General features: G+C 39.3%; 1 protein-coding gene and 1 long non-coding RNA gene across 2 annotated transcripts; both read right to left on the reverse strand.

The window, feature by feature from the left end:
• Window positions 1–626: 626 nt before the first annotated feature.
• On the reverse strand, window positions 627–3,371 carry LOC117797717 (UPF0184 protein C9orf16-like). Its single transcript, XM_034650179.1, has 2 exons — window positions 3,302–3,371; window positions 627–1,199 (listed from the first exon to the last, which is right to left on the reverse strand). The coding sequence occupies exons 1-2, from the start codon at window positions 3,369–3,371 to the stop codon at window positions 943–945; spliced, it is 327 nt and encodes a 108-aa protein (XP_034506070.1). The 3' UTR covers window positions 627–942.
• A 10,272-nt stretch (window positions 3,372–13,643) lies between these two features.
• LOC117797711 lies at window positions 13,644–25,133 on the reverse strand. The gene is made up of 3 exons (XR_004622664.1): window positions 24,985–25,133; window positions 24,720–24,799; window positions 13,644–13,774 (listed from the first exon to the last, which is right to left on the reverse strand). It is a non-coding gene; the product is annotated as an uncharacterized LOC117797711 (long non-coding RNA).
• Window positions 25,134–25,530: the final 397 nt, after the last annotated feature.

Here is a 25,530-nt window from a genome sequence, read left to right on the forward strand (position 1 = left end):
GATGTTAAGGGCATTAGGGATTAGCCAGAGAATTTACATACAGCCTCTCAGAAAGCAAGGTGCCATACACTGGAGACTATATTAAGTAGTTGTAAGGATGTATATACCCATTTCATATCAAAAATTAAGAAAATCCTGAAAAAATAGGATTTCTCCAAATTTAATACTCTCACAGAACTCCATGTTGAAAGAGCTTCTGGGGTAAGGAGTACACCTGGACCCTTCCACTCAGATGTGAAGGGGCCACAAAAGGACCTGCAAATGGGATCTGCCTATAGATTAGTTCAAAAATCCAGCCGACTGTATTTTACTGGTAGCAGAATTTTCACCTGCATATACCCTCTTGTACAATTATTATGACGTATTATATGGTGGAAGAAAATAATCATCCAAAGAACTTGAAAGCCTCTCCTTTCCTTTCCTTTCCTTTCCTTTCCTTTCCTTTCCTTTCCTTTCCTTTCCTTTCCTTTCCTTTCCTTTTTTCTTCGTCTCTTCTCTTCTCTTCTCTTCTCTTCTCTTCTCTTCTCTTCTCTTCTCTTCTCTTCTCTTCTCTTCTCTTCTTCCCTTCCCTTCCCTTCCCTTCCCTTCCCTTCCCTTCCCTTCCCTTCCCTTCCCTTTCTCTCCTTCTCTCTCTTTTGTGTGTGTGTGTGTGTGTGTGTTAGAAACCCATTAATGTAGACACTCATGGCCTGGACACAGTGGGGAATGCCCTGGAATTGGGTAGGCAGGCAAGATAGGCAGGCCCACACCTGATCCCCGGAGGAGATGCCAGGTAGTGTGGGCCCACCCAGACACACCAAGGTAGCACGAGAAGGGTGGCCCAGGCAGGCAGACCTGTAGGACAGCCCTTGAGAAGGTATCTAAGCTAGGTGGTGAGTGCCCAGGCCACAGCCCCTAGCCCAGGGAGGCAAGGTTGGGCCTGGTTCAGGGGGGTTGGGGAGCCTAGGGACTGGGATTGATAGGGGCCTTCCGGAACTGCTGCTGGAACTCAAGGCGTGTTTGCCTGTTGAACTGAAGCAACTCCTGGAGGCGGGCATGGACGTGGTCTTTCTTTTCCTCCAGGTGGTTCAGACAGCAGTTGATCTGGTCCAACATGGAGATGGTAGTAACATATTTTGCTTCCTGGAAGCTGTCATCCTTGCCTCCCACGCTCGCCTCTGCTGGCATGCCCGGGTCCCCATGGGGCCCGATATTGAGCACTCAGGCACCGACAAGGGCCATGCAACTACTGAATGAAGCAACCTCCTGCAGACAGCAGGTACCTGGCGAAAGGAGGAGGTACCGGTTAACACATATTCTCAAATAAAATTCCTATATTTCAATAGTTATATTAAGCACACCAGTTTGAAAGGATTTGCTAATTTTTAGCAGCTTCGTTGAGTTTTCATTTACATACTACAAAATTCACCGATTATAAGACAAATCAGTGATTTTTAGTAAATATACAGAGTTGTGCAGTTATCACCACAACCCAATTTTAGAACATTTTCATCTCCCCAAAAAACTCCCTGTGCCTATTTTCAGTTAATTTCCACTCCTCTTGCAGCCTCAGAGAACCATAGATATGTTCTCTAACTCTATGAATTTGCCTTTTCTGATCACTTGAAATCAATAGACTCACATAAAATGTGGGCTTTTTCATCCAGATCTTTCATTTGGCATAATACTTTTGAGATTTATCCATGTTTTAGCACGTTATCAGTAGTTCATTGCTTTTGAACTAGATGGCACTCCATATATGAATATACAACATTTTTAATGCATTTATCTCTTTTTATTTTGAAGTTTATTTTTTTTAGTACTCTCTACACCCAACCGGGGACTCGAACTCACAACCCCAAGATCAAGAGCTGCATGCTTCTCCCGCGGGGTCCACCAGGTGACCCTAACACATTTATCTCTTGGCAGACATTTGGATTGTCTCCAGTTTTGGCCTATTATCGATAAGAAATGCCAAGAACTTTTACATACATATCTTTGTGTGGACACATGCTTTTATTTCTCTTGGGTGAATTTCCAGGGGTAGAATTATTGGGTAACATAGTAAGTTCTTGTTTAACATTTTCAGAAATTGCCTAACTCTTTTCTAAAACAACAAAACAACTGTACCATTTTACATTCCCACTAGCAGCATATAAGGGGTCCATATTTGCCACATCCTCAACAATGCTTGGTACGGTCTGTCCTTTTTGTTATAGACTTGATATGTAGTTTTTATAAGTAATGCTTTTCGTCACTAGATTCCTCACTGAAGAGCCAATCACACTCTTTTTTCCCAGGGGAGAAATAGGACACCAGGAAATGAAAGATGTTATTTTTGCTGGCAGAGCTAGACTGGAGAATGTGGCTTACATTTGGAGCAAGAAAATAGGGCTGCTAATCATCTCATCTCTGAATTGAAATTATCCACCCCAAACTGCTGGCTCCTTTCACTTTCCCCTGCCCTCCATGGTCCCAGCCTGCTCAGTGAGGCCACCTGGGAGAGAAGAAAAGCAAGAAAGCCATGAGTGGAGAGCGAGGGGCTGGGCACTGAGGTCCCAGTGAACATCACAACCAGTAGATGACAGGAGACCAATGGGTGTCAGATGCTGAGTTCTCCCTGATCAGATAAATCAATTTTCATGTGAAGAGCCATATGAAAGGCTGAAATTGGTCCTTGGCTATAGATCCATTTTGGGGAATGGAGTAGAAATCCCCACTTAGAAAAATGAGCAAAGAGGAATAGAATTCCCCTCAAATGTGTAATCATGAGAGTAATTCCTTGCTCATACACATATGTAGACCTGTATTCTCCATTTTCTAGCAATACTGACTTTGATACTAACACGTTATGTGTACATAGAATTTATCGCTATGCAAAATGCTACTGCATAGGTTATCTTGTTCCAGACTCACAGATAGGAAACTGATCTCCAAAGGGTATGACAGCTCATGAGTAACAGAGCTTGACCCTGTGCCAGGTCTCTGACTCCAAGTCTGTGCCTTTGCCTGCTAACCTTTGCTCATCAGCTAGGAAGCAGGAAACTACCTTTACAAAACTTATGAAATTTCCCTGTGTGACTGCTTACTTTTAAGAGCCAAAACAGTATTTGAAATACAGAATCACAAATTAAATGAATATTATTAAAAACAAACCATAGAGGAATTCGTATGGGCACTACCAAAGTGAACGGATTGCTTTCTCAGTGCCTGAGCCAATAAGAATTGCCTGATGCATAATATGCTGTTTTATTTCCCACCAGTAATCTGCGTGAAAATGAATTCCTTGAGAAATGCAACTGTGCTAGTGGCATATAATTACATTGTGACTCAGAGTTCCTTAGCATCAGGGAAGCACACTCCAAATAATTATTTCCATACAACTCTTCCATGGTTCCTACGGATGCTTCATCTTTACATGTTCTAATGCAGTGTTCCCAAACTGGGTCCTGTGTAACACTAATGTCCAGAGAGATTGTAATAAATGTCCTATGAAAAAAAATTTTCTGGCCAAATAATTTCCAAAAGACATTGGGTTAGCACAAATTTAAATTGGTTCTTTACTATAAGGAATCTCTGAACCTTTATTATGCTATTGCACATGTGAATTTTTAAGAGGAAATATCATGTGGTTTCCCACATTTATTAATTTTGGAACTTTTCCCATGGAATACCTAACAATATGTGTGGGGTATTGCTAATTCCCAGGGGACATCTCTGAGAATGCAGCTATATAGAAACATTTGGCATTAATTTGCCTAAAAAAAAAAGGATAAAGCCACCAAATATGGTGAGGAGTGCTTGAGGTTTGAATTTGATAAGGTGAATGTTTTTGTATTAAAGACATTAATGAGTAATACTAAGGACAACAAAGCTTGCTTACTTTAAATGTATAAAGGTATCGTAAGAATAGCCATCATCAAAAATAGAGTCCATTTATTGATGATTAAAGTTGAGTCAAGAACTATCGTTATCTTGTGTTCATCTCTCCCCAAATCCTGTGAGATAGAAATTATTATCCCTAATTGGCCAAAAGCAAGGTTAGCTAATTGGAGTAACTTTTCCTGAGAGCACTCATCTAGTAAGTCACAGAACTGAAATTCAAAGCAAAGTTTGCACAGCTCTGTACCCCAACTATTTCTTGTACTTCTCCATTCTAAAATGTAACTTTTACCTTAAATGACTTAATGTGCTGTACCTATCAGAGATTTAATTAATGAAGATTGTGACCCTGTAGAAGTTACAACTTTTCAAATAAACAGAAAAGAAAATATTATTCTAACATTACTTTTTCCTTGTTCTGGGGTTTGGCAATTAGCTTTACACAACCCTTGAGAAATCAGAATTTTGTGGAAACAAAATAGAAACATTGTAAATGAATTTAATATAGTAACACTTAATAATTCTACTAGAAACACAAAAACACTTCTAAATGCTATAAAAAACAAGCCCTGAAGTGCAGCTGTAAATTCCTCCATATCAAGTTCTAGTACCAGATGCCACGGGAAAAGATTGAAGAAGCAGGGTGTGTATGTGTGTGTGTGTGTGTGTGTGTGTGTGTGTGCATGTGGCATTACTTGCAGAACGACCAAATTAAAATAGAAAACAGAGGATGAGTTTTTCTTTTCTCCTCATTTGTACTCAAAGGTGGGAAATGGCTGTATAAAGAGATGATCTCCAAGAACCTTTAAAGGACTAACAAGGTAATCATGAAAATAAAGAATGGGGTGTAGGGTCATGGCTTAGGCCATTAGAGCTACTTCTGATATTGAAGGGTTGTATTTTGATGAGATGGTAAGTATCTATGTCATTCAGGGAAGAAATCCTGAGCAATAGGGCTGTGAAGGGTAATAGTCTAGCATAGCTCTTCAGTCTAAACTCAAAGTCAAGCAGCTCATATTCTTGTGCGAGCTCACCCTTCTTCTTTTTTTTTTTTTTAAAGATTTTATTTATTTATTTGACATAGAGAGACATAGAGAAAGGGAACACAAGCAAGGGGAGTGTGAGAGGGAGAAGCAAGCTTCCCATTGAGCAGGAAGCCCAATGAGGGGCAAGCTCACCCTTCAATAGCTGTGAAACTTGGCTCTGCTAGTCTGTGTATTTAAGCTTGATTACCCTCATCTCTATCCTCAAGGCAGTCATGCTAACTTCACAGGGTTCATGTAAGGCATGCATGAGATGATGTCAGTGATGTGCTCAGTCCACTGCCTGCCAAGTAATGCAAGTAGTATAGAGGTAGCAATAAAAGCATGATCATTTGGAGTCAGATTTTAACTCAAGATAAGTTAACTTCTGAACAGAAGGAGAGAACTAATTCTGGAGGTGCTGAATCTTAGTCTGGATGATCCCATCTCAAGTAAGTTACAGACATACTCAAAGATTGCAGGCGGGCTTGTCCTATCTCAGATCCCCTGACTCCTTCTCTTTCACTTGATGCCTCACTCACACTGAGTCACCTTTCCACGGAGGAGCACTAGGTAATGTGGGGATTGGCTCCCATGTGGCCACACAACAAGAGCCAGAGTGTGGGAGTTACCTGCCTGCAGAATGAACCTTGGACAGTGAGAAATGGGATGCAGAAGGGAGCTGAACAAATAAACTCACCCTTCCTTCCCCCTGCTGTGTACTACCCCTGAGTCCTGCATGTGGACAGGCCAGTTGTTTTCCAGCTGATGTCAAGTGTCAAGTGTCACACAGCACAGTGTGTCATATATTTCCTTGCCTAGCTTTGCCTTTTCCCTCACCTCACTGTCCTGGGTGTGCACCTCTCAAATAAGCATTAAGAACTGAATTCTTACCTCTGGCTCTACATTCTAGAAGATCTGGGCTAAAAAGGTGTTCCTTGCAAATCTGAAATTCGCTTTTATTGCAAAGCTAAACTTTGACTTTCATCTCATTAGACAGGACATCATATAAAAAGCAACATCAACTGACCTGTCTAGGACTTGTCCACCTCTTTGTAATAAACTAATCACATTTTCATATTAGACATTTACATAATAATTTTGGGGTCATGAAACTCTCGTTGGTCAATTTGAATCACGTCTGCACATAAACAACTGAAGCAACAATGAAATGAATGCTTTTTAAGGCTTCCCATCACACTTAGAATACATTGAGAGCTCCCCTTCTGATGTACAAGTCTCTCCATGATCGGGACTGTAAGTTATTCTCTAGTCTTCTTGCCTTGCATGTTCTCCCTTAGCCACACTGGTTCCCTTGCTGGTCCTTGAGCATGCCAAGATGAGGATCTTGAGGCTTGCTTTTTCCATTGTCCTGGAATAATTTTTTTCTCTATATTTACATGTCTTCTCCCAAAATTTTATTCAGGTCTTCATGTAATGCAACCTTTTTTCCTGACATTGCAACGTACGTTTTACTTTCATTGGTATTTCTTCCTTTATTTTCCAGTACTTTTCTTCAAAGCACCTATCATAAATTGAATAAACAAATAAATGAATTTTCTTATATATTGTCATCTCCATAAAATATGAGCTCTGTGCTGACAGAAATATTGCTTTGTTTATTGCTACAAATGATGTCTAGAACTGTGCTTGGCAGAGTGGGAAATCAATACATTTCTATTGGATTAAATAAATAAAATTGTAGATATTTTCTTTTTTCATCTATACCTAGAACTTTGTCTTCCCTCAATCTCACTTAAAAAGGGAAAAAAAAAACTTGGCCAAATCAGAGGGTTTATTTTTTATTTTTAAAGTAGGCTTCTAGAGGTAAGTCCAGTAGATTCTACCTAGACTTATTAGAAATGGAAGGAGAGGGCCGCCTGGGTAGCGCAGTTGTTAAGTGTCTGCCTTTGGCTCAGGGCGTGATCCCGGCGTTCTGGGATCGAGCCCCGCATCAGGCTCTTCCCCTGGGAGCCTGCTTCTTCCTCTCCCACTCCCCCTGCTTGTGTTCCCTCTCTTGCTGGCTGTCTCTCTGTCAAATAAATAAATTAAATTAAAAAAAAAATGGAAGGAGAACCAAAGCAGGTGTTACTCACAAAGGAGCTAAGGGGAGCAGGAGCTCAAGAGATTTCCATACAGAATTCTAGTAAAGGGGGCATCTCAAAGGGAAGTAGTGTCCTTGGGAGTCTTAAATCCTGGGGGCTTGCTTTGCTAAAGACGCTGTCTTCAAATTCAACTCAAGATTTTTTGAGCTTCGTATTTTCTGGATTTGGACAGTGAAAATGTTAGGGGTGGCCAGTGTTCTGGAAGGTGTAGGAAGCCAAAAACTTTCCTTCAACCCTGAGGGGAGGTAAAGAAACTCCCCTCTAGGTCGTCTGGTTGAACCTCTTCCCAGTCCAGAAGGATGGGGTTTCAGGAAAAAACTGAACTTGACTTGCAGAAATTCAGAACCTGTCACTTTCTTATCCCTTACCCAGGGAGTAAAGTCATATTTTCAACAGATAGAATAAAACGTTTTACCCCTTTTAATGTAATGAGTAAAAATCTCACCTCTACCAGAATTTTTGACCCCACATTCACAATTCAAAACAGCAAGTGTACACTGAGTATGAATGATTCAAATATTGTAGGGGCTATAATCAAATACAAGGAATAATTTTTTATGGAAATAAAACATATTCATCTGAAGGAAAAAAATGCCATAGGCTAGGTGGCTTAAACAACCTTTGTTTCTTGTACTTCTGGATGCCCACAATCTAAGATCAGGCACTAGCAGAGCTCGTGTCTGGCAAAAGCCTCTTCCCTGGTTTACAGACAGTCGTGTCGTCGTCACATGGCAAAGAGGCAAGGGAGCTCTCTTGGGCCTCCTTTCTGAGGGCTAATCCCATTTATGAAGTCTCTGTCCTCATGACTTAATTACCCAAAGACTCTACCTCTGCTCACCATCACATTGGGAATTAGGTTTCCACATGGAAGGGGGGGGGGGGGGGTGCACAAATATTTATTTTACAGCAGTCATATTCTGAGGTACTAGGGGGTAGGACTTCAACATATGAATTTTAGAGGGGTACGTAATTCAGTCCATAACAAGGCAAAACATTCTTTTGTCTCCTGTAACAGAAAGGGAAAAAATGGGGCAGGCATGGTGTGTCTAATTTATGGCTTCTACAGTCTCAGTAAAACATGTATGGGGAGGAAATTTAAAAAGAGGAAAAAGGTGCACCTGGGTGGCTCAGTTGGTTAAGCATCTGGCTCAGGTCATGATCTCACAGGTCATGAGTTCGAGTCCCATGTTGGGCTCCGTGCTTAGCAGGGAGTCTGCTTGAAGATTCTCTCCCTCTGCCCTTCCCCCTCCCCCCTCTCTTTCCCTCTCTCAAATAAATAAACGAATCTTTAAAAAATATAAATGAAAAGAGGAAAAAGTTTGAAACAGTTGCCTAGGGGCATGGGAATATTCTCTTACTAAAGAAACATAGTACGAGTCCTGTGCTGTGATAAGGCCCATTTCAGTTTTGTGGTCATGAATTTAAAGTGAAACCATGCAGCTTGGTTTGTAATTTCCTCTAGCAACACGCAGCTGCTCCGGAAGGCAGAAGAAAGCAGATGGGATTTTACCAAGCAAGTGTCACTCACCACTAGGAATTAAAATAACATGCAATTATGAGAGAGGTTTAAAATAACCAAACATTTAGATATAATCTATCACTCTCTTCACCAAATGTTAACTGCTACCAATTACGCCTCTGTATTTTTCTGGTTCACTCTGAGCTTGGATAAATCAACTTGCTTTAAATCTTCTCTTAGAACCCAGGACTTCCTAAGGTCAGTGTCACATACCCAGGCTTCAGAAGAGCTGAACCTAGTAAGCGTGACGCTCTAGACTAGAGTCAGAGGTTTTCAGCAGTGAGCCCTAACAGAGGACGAACGTTGCCTGAGGGCCTACAACCAAGCCAAAATTCCTAACTGGTGAAGGACTCAAAATTCATTGACTTTCACGTTTATGTAAAACTAGGGAGCTAGGAAAGTTCATAACATTTTGTATTCATAACCTGAAATGAACTTTAATTTATTCATCCAGCATGTATATTACTGAGCGCTTACTATGGGCAGGTGCTGTTCTCTTGCTGAAGGTAATAAACAAGAAAATCCCTGCATGTGGAGTTTAACGGAGGAGAAGGAAAGGAACATGCACATAAGAAAAATGTCAATATAATTTTAGATGGGGATAACACTGGGAAGAAAAATAAAGCATAGTGAGGAGTTAGAGAGGGGGGAGGGTTTAGATAGGGTGATTGCGTGAACTCAGGAGGGCGTGCGTTTGGGTAGCGTGTGAAGGAAGCTGGGAGGGCAGAGAACTTTGCAGCTCTGCAGAGACTAAGCATTGCTCTTTGCAGTCATTGTTTGCTGAATTGCAGATTGAATGTTGATAAATCTTCCTCAAGGGGATTCTACTTCCTAACACACGGTGCTTAGAATACAAAGTTTGATTAGCCATTGCTTTATTGTACAGATTGCAACAATGTCAAAAAAAGTCCCATTATCATGTTATCAGTGAATGTGCAACTTTTGTTTCCTCTGAATCAGTTGGTTCTTCTATTATTTAAAATTTTAGTGAGTGTTTAGTTTTCATAAACAAGTTAATAGAAATCTTGAAGCCACAGAAACTCTCAACTTTCATGGAGAACCGACAGACACCAAAATGGTTCTCCCTACATCATCACAACTGCTAAATGGGCTTTAGTATGCAGCCTGTTCTTACTATAACATAGAAAATATTTCCATGTTACGTTGTTATCATGTGAGCTTTTTCTGCATATGAACTCACCTCTGCCACAGCACTATGACATGATAGTTAAACAACTTTGGCATTAATCAGGTGGAGGCAGTGAGGGACGGAAATAAGATCACATTTTAGGAGGAACCCTCCCATACATATGGCATATATATAGATATGTGTATCCATGTCCAGGAGTTCTACCTATCTTCCACCTATCTCAAGAAATTTAGAAATACATAGGAGGGTAATTTTCATTAAGGTAAGTAAGTTCCAAGTATGCTATTTCATTTAGGTGGTGCCCTTTTTAGGGTAGTATTTGGCATCTGGTTATTTGCCACATAGTTGAAAATAGGTTGTTGATTCAATTTCTATCATTAACAATGTCCACTAGAAATGGCCAGTTCTGGCAATATCTAAGAATCACAGTGGACCCTCAGTCTCCTTTCTCCCAAGTAAATAACTGGGAAGTAGACCAAGTGCTCAGTCAGAGGTGACTTTAGGAGATCGCAAGCGAATATCATGCAAACAGTTGGTCTTTCAATCACTGGTTCAGTACATTTTTCTCTACAGGAGGTATAAGAATTCCATGTTTTGCTTTCCCAGTCCTGGTCAACAGCTGAAACGTGTGACAACTATTTAGCTATTATTTAGCAAAGATGAATGGAGTTAACTTTATCTCCCAAAGTGTTTAAGAACAGAATAACTGAGGACAATGAAGCTGGCATTACATTTATGCTATGCTAGGCTTCCTTATTTACCTAAGAGATAATAATGGGACTACAACATCATCTAAGAAGCCTTTACATTTTGTTTTTATAACAACTTTATTGTGATATAATTCATATATCACAGAAGTTATCCTTTCAAAATTTGCAATTCAGTAGTTTTTAGCATATTCACAAATGCAGTATATTCATAGTATATTCTAGTTTTACATATTTTATAACCACAAAAAGATCCCTTGTACCTATTACTTCCTCTCAGCTTCTGGCAGGGAAGTTCTATGAATTTACCTATTCATTATTATTTTATTTTCTTATCTACAGTTATATATCTTCCTGAATGATCTATCCTTTTATCATTACAAAATGTCCTTTATCTCTAGTAACAATTTTGACTTTTATAGCTAAAGTCTATTTTGTCTGATATTTGTATAGCCACTTCATTTTTCCTTTGATTACTGTTCTCATACTATTTCTACACTTTACTTTCAACCAGTTTGTCTCTTTGAACTGAAATGTGTCTCTTACAAACAGAATATAGTTGAATAATGCTTTTTAAATCCATTTCACCAATCTCTACATTTTGATTGGAGTGTTGAATCAATTTTCAGTTAACACAGTTACTGAAAGGTAAGAATTATTTTTGCTATTTTCTATATGTTTTCTTTACATGTTACATCCCTTTCCCCTTATTCCTCCATTACTACCTTCTTTTATGTTAAATAGGTATTTCCTATTGTACCATTTTATCCACTGATTTCTTTTACTGTATTTTTAAGTTATTTTCTTAGTGGTTGCCCTAGAGATTAAAATTAGTATCCTCAATTTAAAAATATTAATTTCAATACTATACAAAAACTTTGCCACAATATAGCATTCCTTTCTCCTCCTCTTTTTTGTAATCATTATCATAAAAATTATAATGTTATGCATTATAAGCCCATTAAGACATTTTAAAATTATTGCTTTATGCAAATGTCTTTTAAATCAGATAGAAGTAGAAAAGACTAACATGCAAAAACACCCTTTATGTTTACATATATGGTTACCTGTACCGGTGCTCTTTCTCTGCATGGATTTGAGTTGCCTTCCGATGTCATTTATTTCAACCTGAAGAACTCCCTTTAGTATTTCTTATACAGCAGGGCTGCTAGAGAGAAATTCTCTGTTTTTATTTACCTGGGACTATCTTAATTTCTCCCACATTTTGAAGAATGGTCTTGCTGTGTATAGAATTCTTTTTGACTGTTTTCTTTCAGCACTGTGAATATGTTATCCCACTGCTCTCTGGCCTCCATAGCTTCTGATCAGAAGTCAGCCATAAATCTTATTGAGGCTCCCTTGTACAGAATGAGTTTTTCCACTTCCTGTTTTCAGGATTCTCTTTTTGTCCTTGTCTTTTGACATTTTGGCCATGGTGTGTTGAGGTGAAAAATCTGTTTGAGTTTGTCCTATTTGGGGTTGACTGAAATTCATAAATGATTAATGTTTTTATGATTTGGAAAGTTTTCAACCCATTTTTTTCTTCAAGTATTCTTTTTGCCTCTTTCACTTCTCCCTCTTCTTCAGGAACTCCACCATGTGTAAGTTGTCATGCTTTAAGGTGTTCAAGGTCTCTGAGGTGCTCGTCATTTTTCCTCATTCTTTTTCTTTTTCTTCCCCAGACTGGATAATCTCTTTCAATCATCTTCAAGTTTTCTGAGTCTTTCTTCTGCCATTCAGATCTGCTATTAAATCCCTCTAGTGATTTTGTTTTTCTTCATTTCATTTATTATACTTTTCAACTCCAGAATTTCTATTTGGTAATTTCTTTGCAGTTTCTCTCTACTGATATTCTCCATTTAGTAGAGCAATGTTGTTATGCATTATTTCTTTCAAAATTGTATCCTTTAGTTCTCTGACATATCTATTGTGCCTGATAAAGTCTTTCAGTAGTAAGTTCAACATCAGAGTTTCCTTAGGGATAGTTTCTATAGACTGCATTTTTTCCCTATGCAAAGACCAAATTTTAATTATAGAGCCTCAAATTTAAATTATAGAAACTTTTAATAAATTAGAGTATTGGTTCTTACTTCTCACTATACATTAGAATCACCTAAGAAAATGTAAAAAAATACTGATATATACCTCAAATTAATTGAATTGGAATCTCTGTGGATGGGCCCCAAGTATATGCATTAATATTTTTAAGTTCCTTAGCTTATACTTTTGCTCAGTAAGTGTCGAGAATCCTATGGTTTTAAGTCTGGCACTGATTGGTTTAACCAACTTTTGTGAGTACCCAAAGGAAGAGGACCATTCTCTAGAAGAAGCAAAAACAGAATGGCTTATGAGGAAACTCTATGATTTGAGGTGGAGTGAAGGTTTCAGAGAGATCGTGAAGTTAGGAACATATTTCTCACTGGTGTAAACATATATAACTAACATTTACTAAGCTCTTGCTATGTAATTTGTACTGTGTCAAATGTGTTAAGATGATTTCATCTTAATCCTTCCAACATCCTCTTAAGATGGTTGCTACTTTTATAAGCCCCTCGCGTAGATGAGGAAAGTGGGTCTGAGAGTGGTCTGATAACCAGCAAGGAACCAGATAGTAAGCAGATGAACTAAGAGGGAAACCTGGGTCCAGCTCAGCCCCACACCCATAATTTTATTCACCGTGTGTGTGTGTGTGTGTGTGTGTGTGTGTGTATTGCATAAATTACTCATAAAAATAAAAACCTTATTTTATTTGGAAAATTGATTTGCCAGAATGTATCAAAAAGCCATAGAAAAGCATACATAGGATCAAATGATCTCATATTGTGACTCATTCAAAGAGTAACAACAAGTATATTTTAAAATTTATGTAAAAAAATGAAAATAACTTAAATCTAGAAGTGTTCATGCTTGAAGAAATTTAAATCAGCTATTTTAATCAAATTAAGAAATGTTTTTGTATAGTGTTAACTGAAAGAGTATATAGAATTATATATTTATCATAATCAAAACTATTTTAGAAGGCATACTAAAATTTTAATAATAGTTTTAATCTGTAGAAAGGGAGAAACTAATTGCTAATTTAGTTTTATTTTTCTGTATATTTCAATTTTCTACAAGTGAGCATCTGTAAAAAAAATTAAAACTTAAAATATAAGATATAAACATTAATTTCCATAAAGAGTTTGTGAGTAGTTGTGGATTTCATAGTTGTGGGTTTATTGGGGCGCCCTCTTAGTTAGTTTGGGCTGCCATAACAAAATACCACAGACTGGGTGGCTTAAACAACAGAAATTTATTTTCTCAGAGTTTTAGAAGTCCAGATGTTCTGGCCAATTTGGTTTTTGGTGAGGATTTTCTACCTGGTTTCCAGATAGCTGCCTTCATGTCCTCACATTGCCTTCCCTTGATGCCTGTATGCCGGGAGAGAGAAAGAGGGAATTGAGACAGAGAGAACTTTCTGGTATCTTTTCCTATAAGGACACTAATATCAGATCGGGGCCCACCCTTATGACCTCATTTAACTTAATTACTTCCTTAGAGGTCCCATCTACAAATACAACCACATTGGGGGTTAAAGTCTTCACCATATAAATTGGGGGTGGAGGGAACACAAACATTTAGTGTAACAGGCACCAACTGAACATTGGAAAATGATTTAAAAGTAAGATATTTAAGTAAAAGAGGATTCAGAATTGACTTTCTTAATCTAGGTTCCATGCAAGAATTTGGGGGGCATGTAATCTTCTTGAAATTATGTGCAAGGCTATCTTGGCATTTGTTTTGGGGATAGAAACTAGTGCAGCTTACTGGGTATTTACCTCAAAGATACAGATGTAGTTAAGAGAAGGGCCATATGCACCCCAATATTCATAGCAGCTTTGTCCACAATAGCTAAATCGTGGAAGGAGCCGAGATGCCCTTCAACAGATGATTGGATTAAGAAGCTGTGGTCCATATATACAATGGAATATTACTCAGCTATCAAAAAGAACGATTTCTCAACATTTGCTGCAACATGGATGGCACTGGAGGAGATAATGCTAAGTGAAATAAGTCAAGCAGAGAAAGACAATTATCATATGGTTTCTCTCATCTATGGAACATAAGAACTAGGAAGATCGGTAGGAGAAGAAAGGGATAAAGAAGTGGGGGTAATCAGAAGGGGGAATGAAGCATGAGAGACTATGGACTCTGGGAAACAAACTGAGGGCTTCAGAGGGGAGGAGGGTGGGGGAATGGGATAGACTGGTGATGGGTAGTAAGGAGGGCACGTGTTGCATGGTGCACTGGGTGTTATACGCCAACTAATGAATCATCGAACTTTACATCAAAAACCAGGGATGTACTGTATGGTAACTAACATAATATAATAAAAAAACATTAAAAAAAAAGAAACTAGTGCAGAACTTCTATCAGATGCGACCTCATAAAAGTTAAGAAACAATTAGAGAAAATTCACTAAAAAATAGCACAACAGGGCATCTGGATGGCTCAGTTGGTTATGTGTCTGCCTTCGGCTCAGGTCATGATCCCAGGGTTCTGGGATCAAGTCCTGCATCTGGCTCCCTGCTTAGCGGGGAGTCTGCTTCTCCCTTTGTCCCTCCCTGCCTGTGTGCACACTCTCTCTCTCTCCCAAAAATAAATAAATAAATAAAAATCTTAAAAAAATAAATGAAAAAGAACACAACAGATGAAGAAAAAGTAATATTTTGATGACAAAACAAGTCAAAAAGGATTTTCTTAATACAGAACAGAGAGACTACTGCAAGGAAATCAAAGACACTGGCTTTGGAATGGGTGGACCTGGGTTGAAAGTCTAGTTCTGTCATTTTTACTAGAATTGTGACTTAAATGAAGTTAGTCAACCTCCTGGAGTCTATTATTGAGTGTGCAGGTCTGGAATATTGGTTAAAGCTGATGAATGTTGCCAAGTACTGTGCTAAGCAATTTCCATGAGAAACCTCGTTGATAGAATGACTCCAGGAGGCAGGTAACAGTATTCTCACTTAGAGGTAGGAAGTTGAGGTTTACCCAGCAAGGTAAGTGAAAACACACGTAAGCATTTAGCACACAATCTGGCACGCACAAAGATGTCAGCAATTGTTTGCTTTCATCCTATTGGACGGTAACATTTATATTTTGTTACTAGATTGGCCTTCCAATCCTATCCTTTCTTCGCCCCTCTCTGATGTATCAAATGTTGCTAGAAATATAAATGAACATTTTTACTTCAATCCACAATTCTTGAAGGAGTAACTATGCCAAACATGACTGCCTAGATTTTCCCTCTGGGGAAGTCTCTGGAATGCAGGTCAGGCTGAGGATTCACAGAACGATGCATGATGTCCTTTGAGGGGTTTAACCCCAAGACAAAAAGTCCATGAAGAGATTATAGCAATTTATTGCTCAGAATGATAAACTTGATTATTAAGATGAGTACCAAATTGTACCCATTTCAGAAAGCTTTCTGTATCATTCTTTGTCCACTCCAGAAGTGTTTGTTTAATAGTTAGTTGGTGTCAAACTATCCTTGGGGGCTGGACACAGCGGGGAACAGACAGACACAAATCTCCTTGGGGCACATAACCATAAAACGCCTTATGTATGCTCCATGTCTGTTATGTTTGGTAGCTTTAATGGATTTATGCACTGGATTTACATACCAACAAAATCTGTACAAAATTTTTGGTGGAAATTTGGACCTCAAGAAATAGTATTTCATTACTTGAAGCAGTAGACCTACTGCCACCTTGTGGCAAGGCTGCAAATTTCAAGGCTGAAGAAAATCTGGTAGTTGAGTGTTAATTTTATAAACTATGACAGAGGTCATATTACCAAATCACACCGAGTCAAAAAAATTGTTTATTTGTGGGGGGGATAGCTGACATTTATAAAATTAAGTGAAGAGTAACTTGTACCCACTATAAAATTATTACACAATATTTCTGGTGTAGATTTCAAAATACTGCCCAATAGTCCTAAAAGGAGTTGACACACAACTCCTTCAATGCCGATTTTTATAAGGTGGAATTGTTGATAAATCTCTTCCTTGCCTAAATTGCCAATTAGTTTTACTGAAAAATACAGTGCCTCGTCTCATCCTTTTTGTTTATTCTTTTGTTTTCCCTCATGGTGGCAATCAAGAGCAGCTGGAGAATGTATCACTTGGGGTGCTTAATCTACCAGTTTGTAACACGATCCATGTTTTTTGACCTGGCTACGTCATGTGTTTTGTTAGCAGCAAATGAAGCCAATGCCATAGCATGGAAATCAGTTTCTATATGGGTCACTTAGCTTTGCATTATTTCATGGCCACAGTATGTGACTTTATTTTTATTTTTAAAAATTTTTTACTATGTTGTATTAGTCACCATACAGCACATCCTTAGTTTTTGATGTAGTGTTCCATGATTCATTGTTTGCGTGTAACACCCAGTGCTCCATGCAATATGTGCCTTCCTTAATACCCATCACCGGCCTATCCCAATCCCCCACCACCCGCCCCTCTGAAGCGCCTAGTTTGTTTACCAGAGTCCATAGTCTGTTATGGTTCATTCCCCCTTCTGTTTAGGCCCCCTTCATTCTTCTCTTCCTTCTCCTACTGATCTCCCTGCTATTTCTTATGTTCCACAAATGAGTGAAACCATATAATAATTGTCTTTCTCTGCTTGACTTATCTCACTTAGCATAATCTCCTCCAGCTTCATCCATGTTGCTGCAAATGTTGGGTAATCGTTCTTTCTGATGGCTGAGTAATATTCCATTTTATATATGGACCACATCTTAATCCATTCGTCTGTTGAGTGGCTGTACCAACTTGCATTCCTACCAACCGTGTAAGAGGGTTCCCCTTTCTCCACCTCTCCAACATTTGTTGTTTCTTGCCTTGTCAATTTTTGCCATTCTAACTAATGTAAGGTGGTATCTCAAGGTGGTTTGGGTAGCTCAATTTTTAACTTTTTAAGGGACCTCCACACTGTTTTCCAGAGTGGCTGTACCAACTTGCATTCCTACCAACCGTGTAAGAGGGTTCCCCTTTCTCCACCTCTCCAACATTTGTTGTTTCTTGCCTTGTCAATTTTTGCCATTCTAACTAATGTAAGGTGGTATCTCAAGGTGGTTTTGCTTTGAATTTCCCTGATGGCTAATGATTTTGAACATTTTTTCATGTGTCTGTTAGCCATTTGTATGTCTTCATTGGAAGTGTCTGTTCATATCTTCTGCCCATTTTTTGATTTGATTATTTGTTTCTCGTGTATTAAGTTTGAGAAGTTCTTTATAGATCTTGGATACCAGTCTTTTTTCTCTAGTGTCATTTGCAAATATCTTCTCCCATTTGATGGGCTGCCTCTTAGTTTTGTTGACTGTTTCCTTGGCTGTGCAGAAGATTTTATCTTGATGAAGTCCCACAAGTTCATTTTTTCTTTTGTTTCTCTTGTCTTTGGAGATGTGTCATGAAAGAAGTTGCTGTGGCCGATGTCAGAGAGGTTACAGCTTATGTTCTCCTCTATGATTTTGATGGATTCCTGTCTCACATTGAGGTCTTTCATCCATTTGGAGTTTATCTTTGTGTATGGTGTGAGAGAGTGGTCAAGTTTCATTCTTTTGCATATAGCTGTCCAATTTTCCCAGCACCATTTATTGAAGAGACTGTCTTTTTTCCACTGGATGTTTTTTCCTGCTTTGTCAAAGATTAGTTAGTTGCCCAAAGAGCCGAGGGTCCATTTCTGGGTTCTCTATTCCGTTCCATTGGTCTATGTATCCGTTTTTGTGCCAGTACCATGCTGTCTTTGTGCTCACAGCTTTGTAGTATAGCTTGAAATCCGGCATTGTGATGCCCCCAGCTTCATTTTTCCTTTTCAACAATTCTTTGGTGATTCGGGGCCTTTTCTGGTTCCACACAAATTGAAGGGCTGTTTGTTCCAGCTCTTTGAAAAATGTCATCGCTATTTTGATCAGGATGCCATTGAAAGTGTGGATTGTTCTGGACAGCATAGACATTTTAACTATGTTTATTCTTCCGATCCGTGAGCATGGAATGTTTTTCCATCTTTTTGTGTCTTCTTCAATGTCTTTCAAGAGTGATCTGTAGTTTTTAGAAATAGATCCTTTACCTCTCTGGTTAAGTTAATTCCGAGATATTGTATGATTTTTGGTGCTATTGTAAATGGAATCGATTCTCTAATTTCTCTTTCTTTAATCTCATTGTTCGTGTATAGAAATGCAACTGATTTCTGAGCATTGATTTTGTATCCCGCCACATTACTGAATTGCTCTATAACTTCTAGTAGTTTGGGGGTGGAGTCTTTTGGGTTTTCCATATAGAGTATCATGTCATCTGCAAAGAGAGGCAGTTTGACTGCTTCTTTGCCGATTTGAATACTTTTATCCCTTTTTGTTGTCTGATTGCTGTTTCAAGGACTTCTAGTTCTATGTTGAATAATAATGGCGAGAATAGGCATCCTTGCCGTGTTCCTGATCTTAAGGGAAAGGCTTTCAGCTTTTCCCCATCGAGAATGATATTCGCTGTAGGCTTTTCATAGATGGTTTTTATGAAATTGAGGAATGTACGCTCTGTCCCTATCCTTTGAAGGGTTTTAATGGATGCTGTATTTTGTCAAATGCTTTTTCTGCATCTATTGAGAGAATCACATGATTTTTGGCTTTTTGCTTCTGGATAAAATCTATGACACTGATCGATTTGCTAATGTTGAACCACGCTTGCATCCCAGGGATGAATCCCACTTGGTCTTGATGGATAATCCTTTTAATGTACTGTTGGATCCTATTAGCTAGGATCTTGTTGAGAATTTTGGCGTCCATATTCTTCAGGGGTATCGGTCTGTAATTCTCCTCTTTGATGGGGTGTTTGCCTGGTTTGGGGATCAAGGTAATACTGGCCTCATAGAATGAGTTTGGCAGTTTTCCTTCTGTTTCTATTTTTTTGAAACAGCTTCAGGAGAATAAGGATTATTTCTCCTTTGGCTGTTCGGGAGAATTCCGCGGGGAATCCGTCAGGCCCTGGACTCTTGTTTTTGATCACTGCTTCAATCTCTTCATAATTAATTGGTCTGTTTAAATAATCAATTTCTTCCTGTTTCAGTCTTGGTAGTTTATAGGTTTACAGGAAGGCATCCATTTCTTCCAGGTTGTTTAATTTATTGGCATATAGTTGTTGATAATAGTTTCTAATGATCCTTCCTATTTCTTTGGTGTTGGGCATGATCTCTCCCCTTTCATTCATAATTTTATTAATTTGGGTCCTTTCTCTATTCTTTTGAATAAGTCTGGCCAGTGGCTTATTGATCTTATTTATTTTTTCAAAGAACTAGCATCTAGTTTTGTTGATCTGCTCTACTGTGCTCCTGGTTTCTAATTCATTGATCTCTGCTATAATCCTGATCAACTGCCTTCTCATGGGTGGGTTATGCCTGTTGTTCTGTTCCAGCTCCAGCTTCTTGAGGTGAGAATATAAAATCGGCATTTTAGATTTTTCTATTCTTTTGAGTTAGGCTTGGATGGCTATATATTTTCCCTTTAGGACTGCCTTTGCAGTGTCCCATAGGTTTTGGACCAATGTGTTTTCATTATCATTGGTTTCCATAAATTGCTTAAGCTCATTTTTAATTTCCTGGTTTACCCAATCATTCTTAAGCAGGATGTNTTCTTGAGGTGAGAATATAAAATCGGCATTTTAGATTTTTCTATTCTTTTGAGTTAGGCTTGGATGGCTATATATTTTCCCCTTAGGACCGCCTTTGCAGTGTCCCATAGGTTTTGGACTGATGTATTTTCATTCTCATTGGTCTCCATAAATTGTTTAAACTGATTTTTAACTTCCTGGTTTACCCAATCATTCTTGAGCAGGATGGTTCTTAGTTTCCAAGTGTTTGAGTTTCTTCCAAATTTTTCCTTGTGATTGAGTTCCAGTTTCAAAGCATTGTGGTCTGAGAATATGCAGGGAATAATCGCAGTCTTTTGGTATCAGTTGAAACCTGTTTTGTGACCCAGTATATGGTCTATTCTGGAGAAAGTTCCATGTGCATCAAAAAGAATGAGTATTCTGTTGCTCTGGGGTGTAGTGTTCTGTATATATCTATGAGGTCCATCTGGTCCAGTATGTCATTCAAAGCTCTTGTTTCTCTGTTGATTTTCTGCTTAGGTGATCTGTCTATTGCTGAGAGCGGAGTGTTGAGGTCCCCTACTATTAACGTATTATTATCCCCTACTATTAACGTATTCTGGTTAAGAGTTGGCTTGTGTATCCAGCTGCTCCCCTGTTGGGGCATAGATATTTATAATTGTCATATCCACTTCTTGGATACATCCTTTAAGAATAATATAGTGTCCTTCTGTATCTCTATCTAACAGTCTTTAGCTTAAAATCTAATCTGTCTGATATGAGAATTGCTACCCCAGCTTTCTTTTGAGGTCCATTGGCATGAAAAATTGTTCTCTAGCACTTCACTTTCAGTCTGGATGTATCTTTAGGTTCAAAATGAGTCTCTTGTAGACAGCAAATGGATGGGTCATGCCTTATTATCCAATCTGCAACCCTGTGGCATTTTATGGGAGCATTTAGGCCATTCACATTGAGAGTGATTATTGAGAGAAATGATTTTAATGATGTCATGTTGCCTGTGAAGTCTTTGTTTCTATAGATTGTAAATTTCTTTTCTGTATCACTCTTGGGGTCTTCTTACTTTTATAGAACCCCTCTTAATATTTCTTGTAGGGCTGGCTTGGTGGTCACATATTTTTTCAGTTTCTGCTGGTTTTGGAAGGTCTTTGTCTCTCCACCAATTCTGAATGACAGCCTTGCTGGATAAAGGATCCTTGGCTGCATGTTCTTCTCACTTAGTGCTCTGAATATGTCTTGCCAGCTTTTCCTGCCTGCCAGGTCTGTGTAGACAGGTCTGACGTTATTCTGATGTTCCTCCCTCTGTACATGAGGGTTCTCTTCCCCCCTGGCTGCTTTCAAGATTTTTTCCTTGGATCTAAGATTTGTGAATTATACTATTATGTGATGTGGAGTTGGTCTGTTCTCACTGATCTTGGGAGGGGTCCTCTCAGCCTTTTGGACATGAATGTTGTTTCCTTTGCCAGATTAGGGAAGTTCTCAGCTACAATTTGTTCAAATATCTCTTCTAGACTTCTCTCTCTTTCTCCACCCCCTTGGGGATGCCGATGATTCTGACATTGGAATGTTTCATTGAGTCGGTAATCTCCCTTAATCTACATTCTTGAGATTGGATTTTTTTGAGCCAAGTTTCCGTTTTTACCTTCTTTTGTATCATCCCATCTTCCAATTCACTAATTCGTTCTTCTGCCTCATTTACTCTGGCTGTCAGAGCATCCAGTTCAGACTGCATTTGATTCATAGCATTTTTAATTTCTGCCAGATTCACTCTCGTTTCAGCCTTTTGAGATTCTATATTCTCATTTATATTTTCATTAATATTTTTTTTCAAGCCTACACATCATTTTGACCATTGTTACTCTGAACTCCATTTCTGACAGTTTGGTTATATCCATATCCATCAGTTCTGTGGCAGAGGCCACAGTCTCTGTCTCCTTCCTTTGCTGAAGATTCCTCCTCCTTCTCATTCTGATGAGGAGAGGTTGCAGGGATGCACAAAGCCCAAATTATTGACCAGGACCCAGGCAGTGTGCATTTGTTTTATAGGGACCTTAGGGATGTGGGCTTCTTGATTTGTCAGCCTGCCTTCTGGGGGGAGGGGCCTGCTGCACTGATACTTGGCAACTCTGTTTAGGTAGAGTTGCCCGGTCCCCTGTGAGGGGGGATGGGGATGGGCACAATGTGAACCTGTATTTCTGGGCTTTTGTTCTCTGGCGGCTTTCCCTGGCGGTTTTCTGTGACTCTTCTGAGAGTCAGCAGCAATGGCCGTATCCTAGCCTCTCTCTCAGAACAGAGAGATCGCAGTCCGCTCTCCACTGAGCTCTCCTGGCCACTTTAACTCTGTTTCTGTCGGTGCTGCTAAAAACCCTGCAGCATCCTGGGATGTGCACCCCACAGCCCCTCTCCCAGACCTCACTTCCAGGGCAGGCACGTCTCTGTCCTTTGTGCTTCTAACACTGCCAGCCGCCCCCGGTTCCCACGTGCACTCTCCAGCTCCCTGTTTCAGTGTGGTTCGTGCGCTCTCCAGAGCTCTGGTTTTCAATCTGGTAGCGCGTGCACTCCTAAGCTCCCGGTTTCAGTCTGGCTCCAGTGAGCACTCCCACAGTATGTGACTTCATCAGCTCTGGTGAGCCATTGTAAAAATATGCATCAAAGGTTATCAAGGCTATCATGGTAGAAATCTACCAACACCGCAGAAAAAAACTGTTGCAGGCAATTCTCCTTTTTTGTAAGTGATTAGAATTGTCATTCTAAATCTAAGGTAATAAACACTATGCAGCAGTGTGTTGATGGGCAATTTATTATTTATGACACTACAAGATATACACATACCTTTGCATATCGAATTAGCAATGTCTAGTAAGTGACAGATACAGTGCCACTGACAGGAACTTTTAGGAAAAAGTTATCCATTCTTTTTGCATCTGACCTTTTATAAGGATTTTAAAACACCAATTTTTATTTATTTATTTATTTGACAGAGACCACCAGCGAGAGAGGGAACACAAGCAGGGGGAGTGGGAGAGGAAAAAGCAGGCTCCCAGTGGAAGAGCCTGATGTGGGGCTCGATCCCAGAATGCTGGGATCACGCTCTGAGCCCAAGGCAGACGCTTAACGACTGCGCCACCCAGGCGCCCCTAAAACACCAATTATTTTTCAGTCATTATCATTATAGGAAAACCCTGCATGCATGTGCACACACACACTCACAAACATATAGACAAACTTTTGACAAAACTGAACCAGTGTATCATAAGCACATCCCATCACTCTGTTAAGCCTGTCTGACTTTGTAGATGGTCACCTGGCAATCAAAGTTTATGTTGAGGGACCTAGGTAAAGAGTTAATAACATTCACCTATGCATAATAAAATTATGTGATTAGAAAATTAATTTTACAAAAGGGCTGTTGGTCAATGATTGTTTAGCAGAAAACACTTCAATGTTTAGTTTTTTTCCAGTGTAAAAACCACAAAGCAAGAAAATACTTTTAGTATTTTCAAAGTTTCAGTGCTCAATCTTGCTTATTTGAATTAGATTAAACATTTAACATGGCTTTAAAGAGATTTCTGAATTCTGAGGAGAAAATGGTGAAAAAAATTTTTTTTGCTATCCTAATGCAGGTTTTTTTTTTTTTTAAGATTTTATTGATTTATTGGACAGAGAGAGACACAGTGAGAGAGGGAACACAGGCAGGGAGAGTGGGAGAAGGAGAAGCAGGCTTCCTGTTGAGCAGGGAGCCAGATGCAGGGATCGATCCCAGGACCCTGGGATCATGACCTGAGCTGAAGGCAGACACTTAATGACTGAGCCACCCAGGCGCCCCTAATGCATGTTTTTGATCTTCAAAATGACTGTACTTATGGAAAATTATTTAAACCGATAATGGAGAACACTTTTAACACACTTAGGAGTTATGAGCCTTTACTGACTAGAATTCTAATAAATTTAAAGATAGCAAGAAAACTCTTCAGAGCTCCCCAGTCAGTATATTCAATGGTTCTCTTAGCAGGAGATATAGATGACAATTAAACACATCTTACGGAGTCTCATTTGAATAACGTTTCTTGATTAACTACATTCATTTAGGTATTGAACTGTGAAGTTGTAATAAAATTATCCTTACTCTTATGGAAATAACACATGTTCATATTCATATTTTAAAATCAAATTATCCTCCATCAGCTACTGTCTCTCAGTGTCATTCCAAGCCCCACTCCTGGGTGCAATCATTTTTAGCCTATTTAGCAATGTCTAATGGTCTTACTTATACATAACATTTTGCTGCCATTTTAAATTCTTTGTTGCTCCTTTTTTCTATTATTACTTAATTATTTAGTATTTATTATATCCATTATGGAAAAATGAAGGATTGACTATCTTACCCCCCTCTCCCCAACTTTCTTTCTCTCCATCTTCCTTTCTATTATGTCATTATACTTGACTTCGGTTAAGTAAATCCTTAATGTTAATAGAAAATTTGGAGGAGAGCATTTGTTTTTGGCAGCTGTCCTTCCCAATCCTCCAGTGTGCTTTCTGGCTCTACCTAACCTGGGACCTCTTTTCTAACAGACTTTGTACCCTGTACTCCAGGCACAAAGTACATTTTCTTCTTTCTAGGGCACCCTGGAGCCTAGCACACATTCTTTCCTGTCCTGGAAATGGCTTTACTCCCATCCCTACCTTGCAAACCCCTCGTCCCTTTTAAACCTTACCTCTTAAGAAGCCTTCTCCAACCATCCTGAGCAGAGGCTGCCACTCCTCTCCTTGTGCTCCTGACAGCATCCCAGTACCCCTGGCATAGTAATTATTGAATTAAATAAAATTTGAGGCAAAAACTAATAATTTAAGACTGTTTCCAAGCCTTTCATGTTCTTCCAAACCAGAGTTGGAAGGGATAGTACCAAAAGATGAAGAGGCTAGGAGTCTAAAGAGACTAAGAAGTCCGTGTAAGAAATATTAGGAGGGTCTCCTGCTCACCTAGAGTGTTTGAGAAACCCACGTGAAGTCCACGGAGCACACTGCTGGGACCCTACCCAAACTGCTGTCCCGAGCTGTCACCATGTGGCAAATCAGCCTGACCCCTGACTCCAGCACCACATCCAGTGTCCCCATAGCACTGGCCTCCAAGAGCCCAGGGGGGACGTAACACTATACCACACCCATTATTGGCTTCTCTCCCTTTATTTGTCATTTTCACACTTTGATGGTGGTGTTTCTTGAAATCAACTCCCAAATCATGTACATTCCCTTGTTTTAGAGTTGGGTTCTGGGAAAATCTAAGTTAAGAGAGCACTTATTTTGGAATTTCTTTGAATCTCATGGATGGTGTTCTGGCTGTCACCACTCCCTCCAGGACAGACCCGTGGGGTCCTTGATGTGATGGTCTTTTCCACCAGACTGACAGGCAGAAGCTTTGTCTTTGATTGATCTAACTCTCAACAGATTTTTGTGAAGTGAATAAATGTGCGCCTGAATGAAAGATATCCCATAGGAGCCACATCGTAATACAGGATGTTTCTAAAA

Source organism: Ailuropoda melanoleuca, unplaced genomic scaffold (assembly GCF_002007445.2).
Source record: "Ailuropoda melanoleuca isolate Jingjing unplaced genomic scaffold, ASM200744v2 unplaced-scaffold11384, whole genome shotgun sequence".
NCBI lineage: Eukaryota > Metazoa > Chordata > Mammalia > Carnivora > Ursidae > Ailuropoda > Ailuropoda melanoleuca.

Coding starts and splice junctions, on each gene's coding strand:
- LOC117797717 (XM_034650179.1), bottom strand. CDS start 3,371: ATGGAAGAGTTGTATGGAAATAATTATTTGGAGTGTGCTTCCCTGATG. Junction 1,200..3,301: donor AAGGAACTCTGAGTCACAAT/GTAATTATATGC, acceptor TCGGTGCCTGAG/TGCTCAATATCGGGCCCCAT.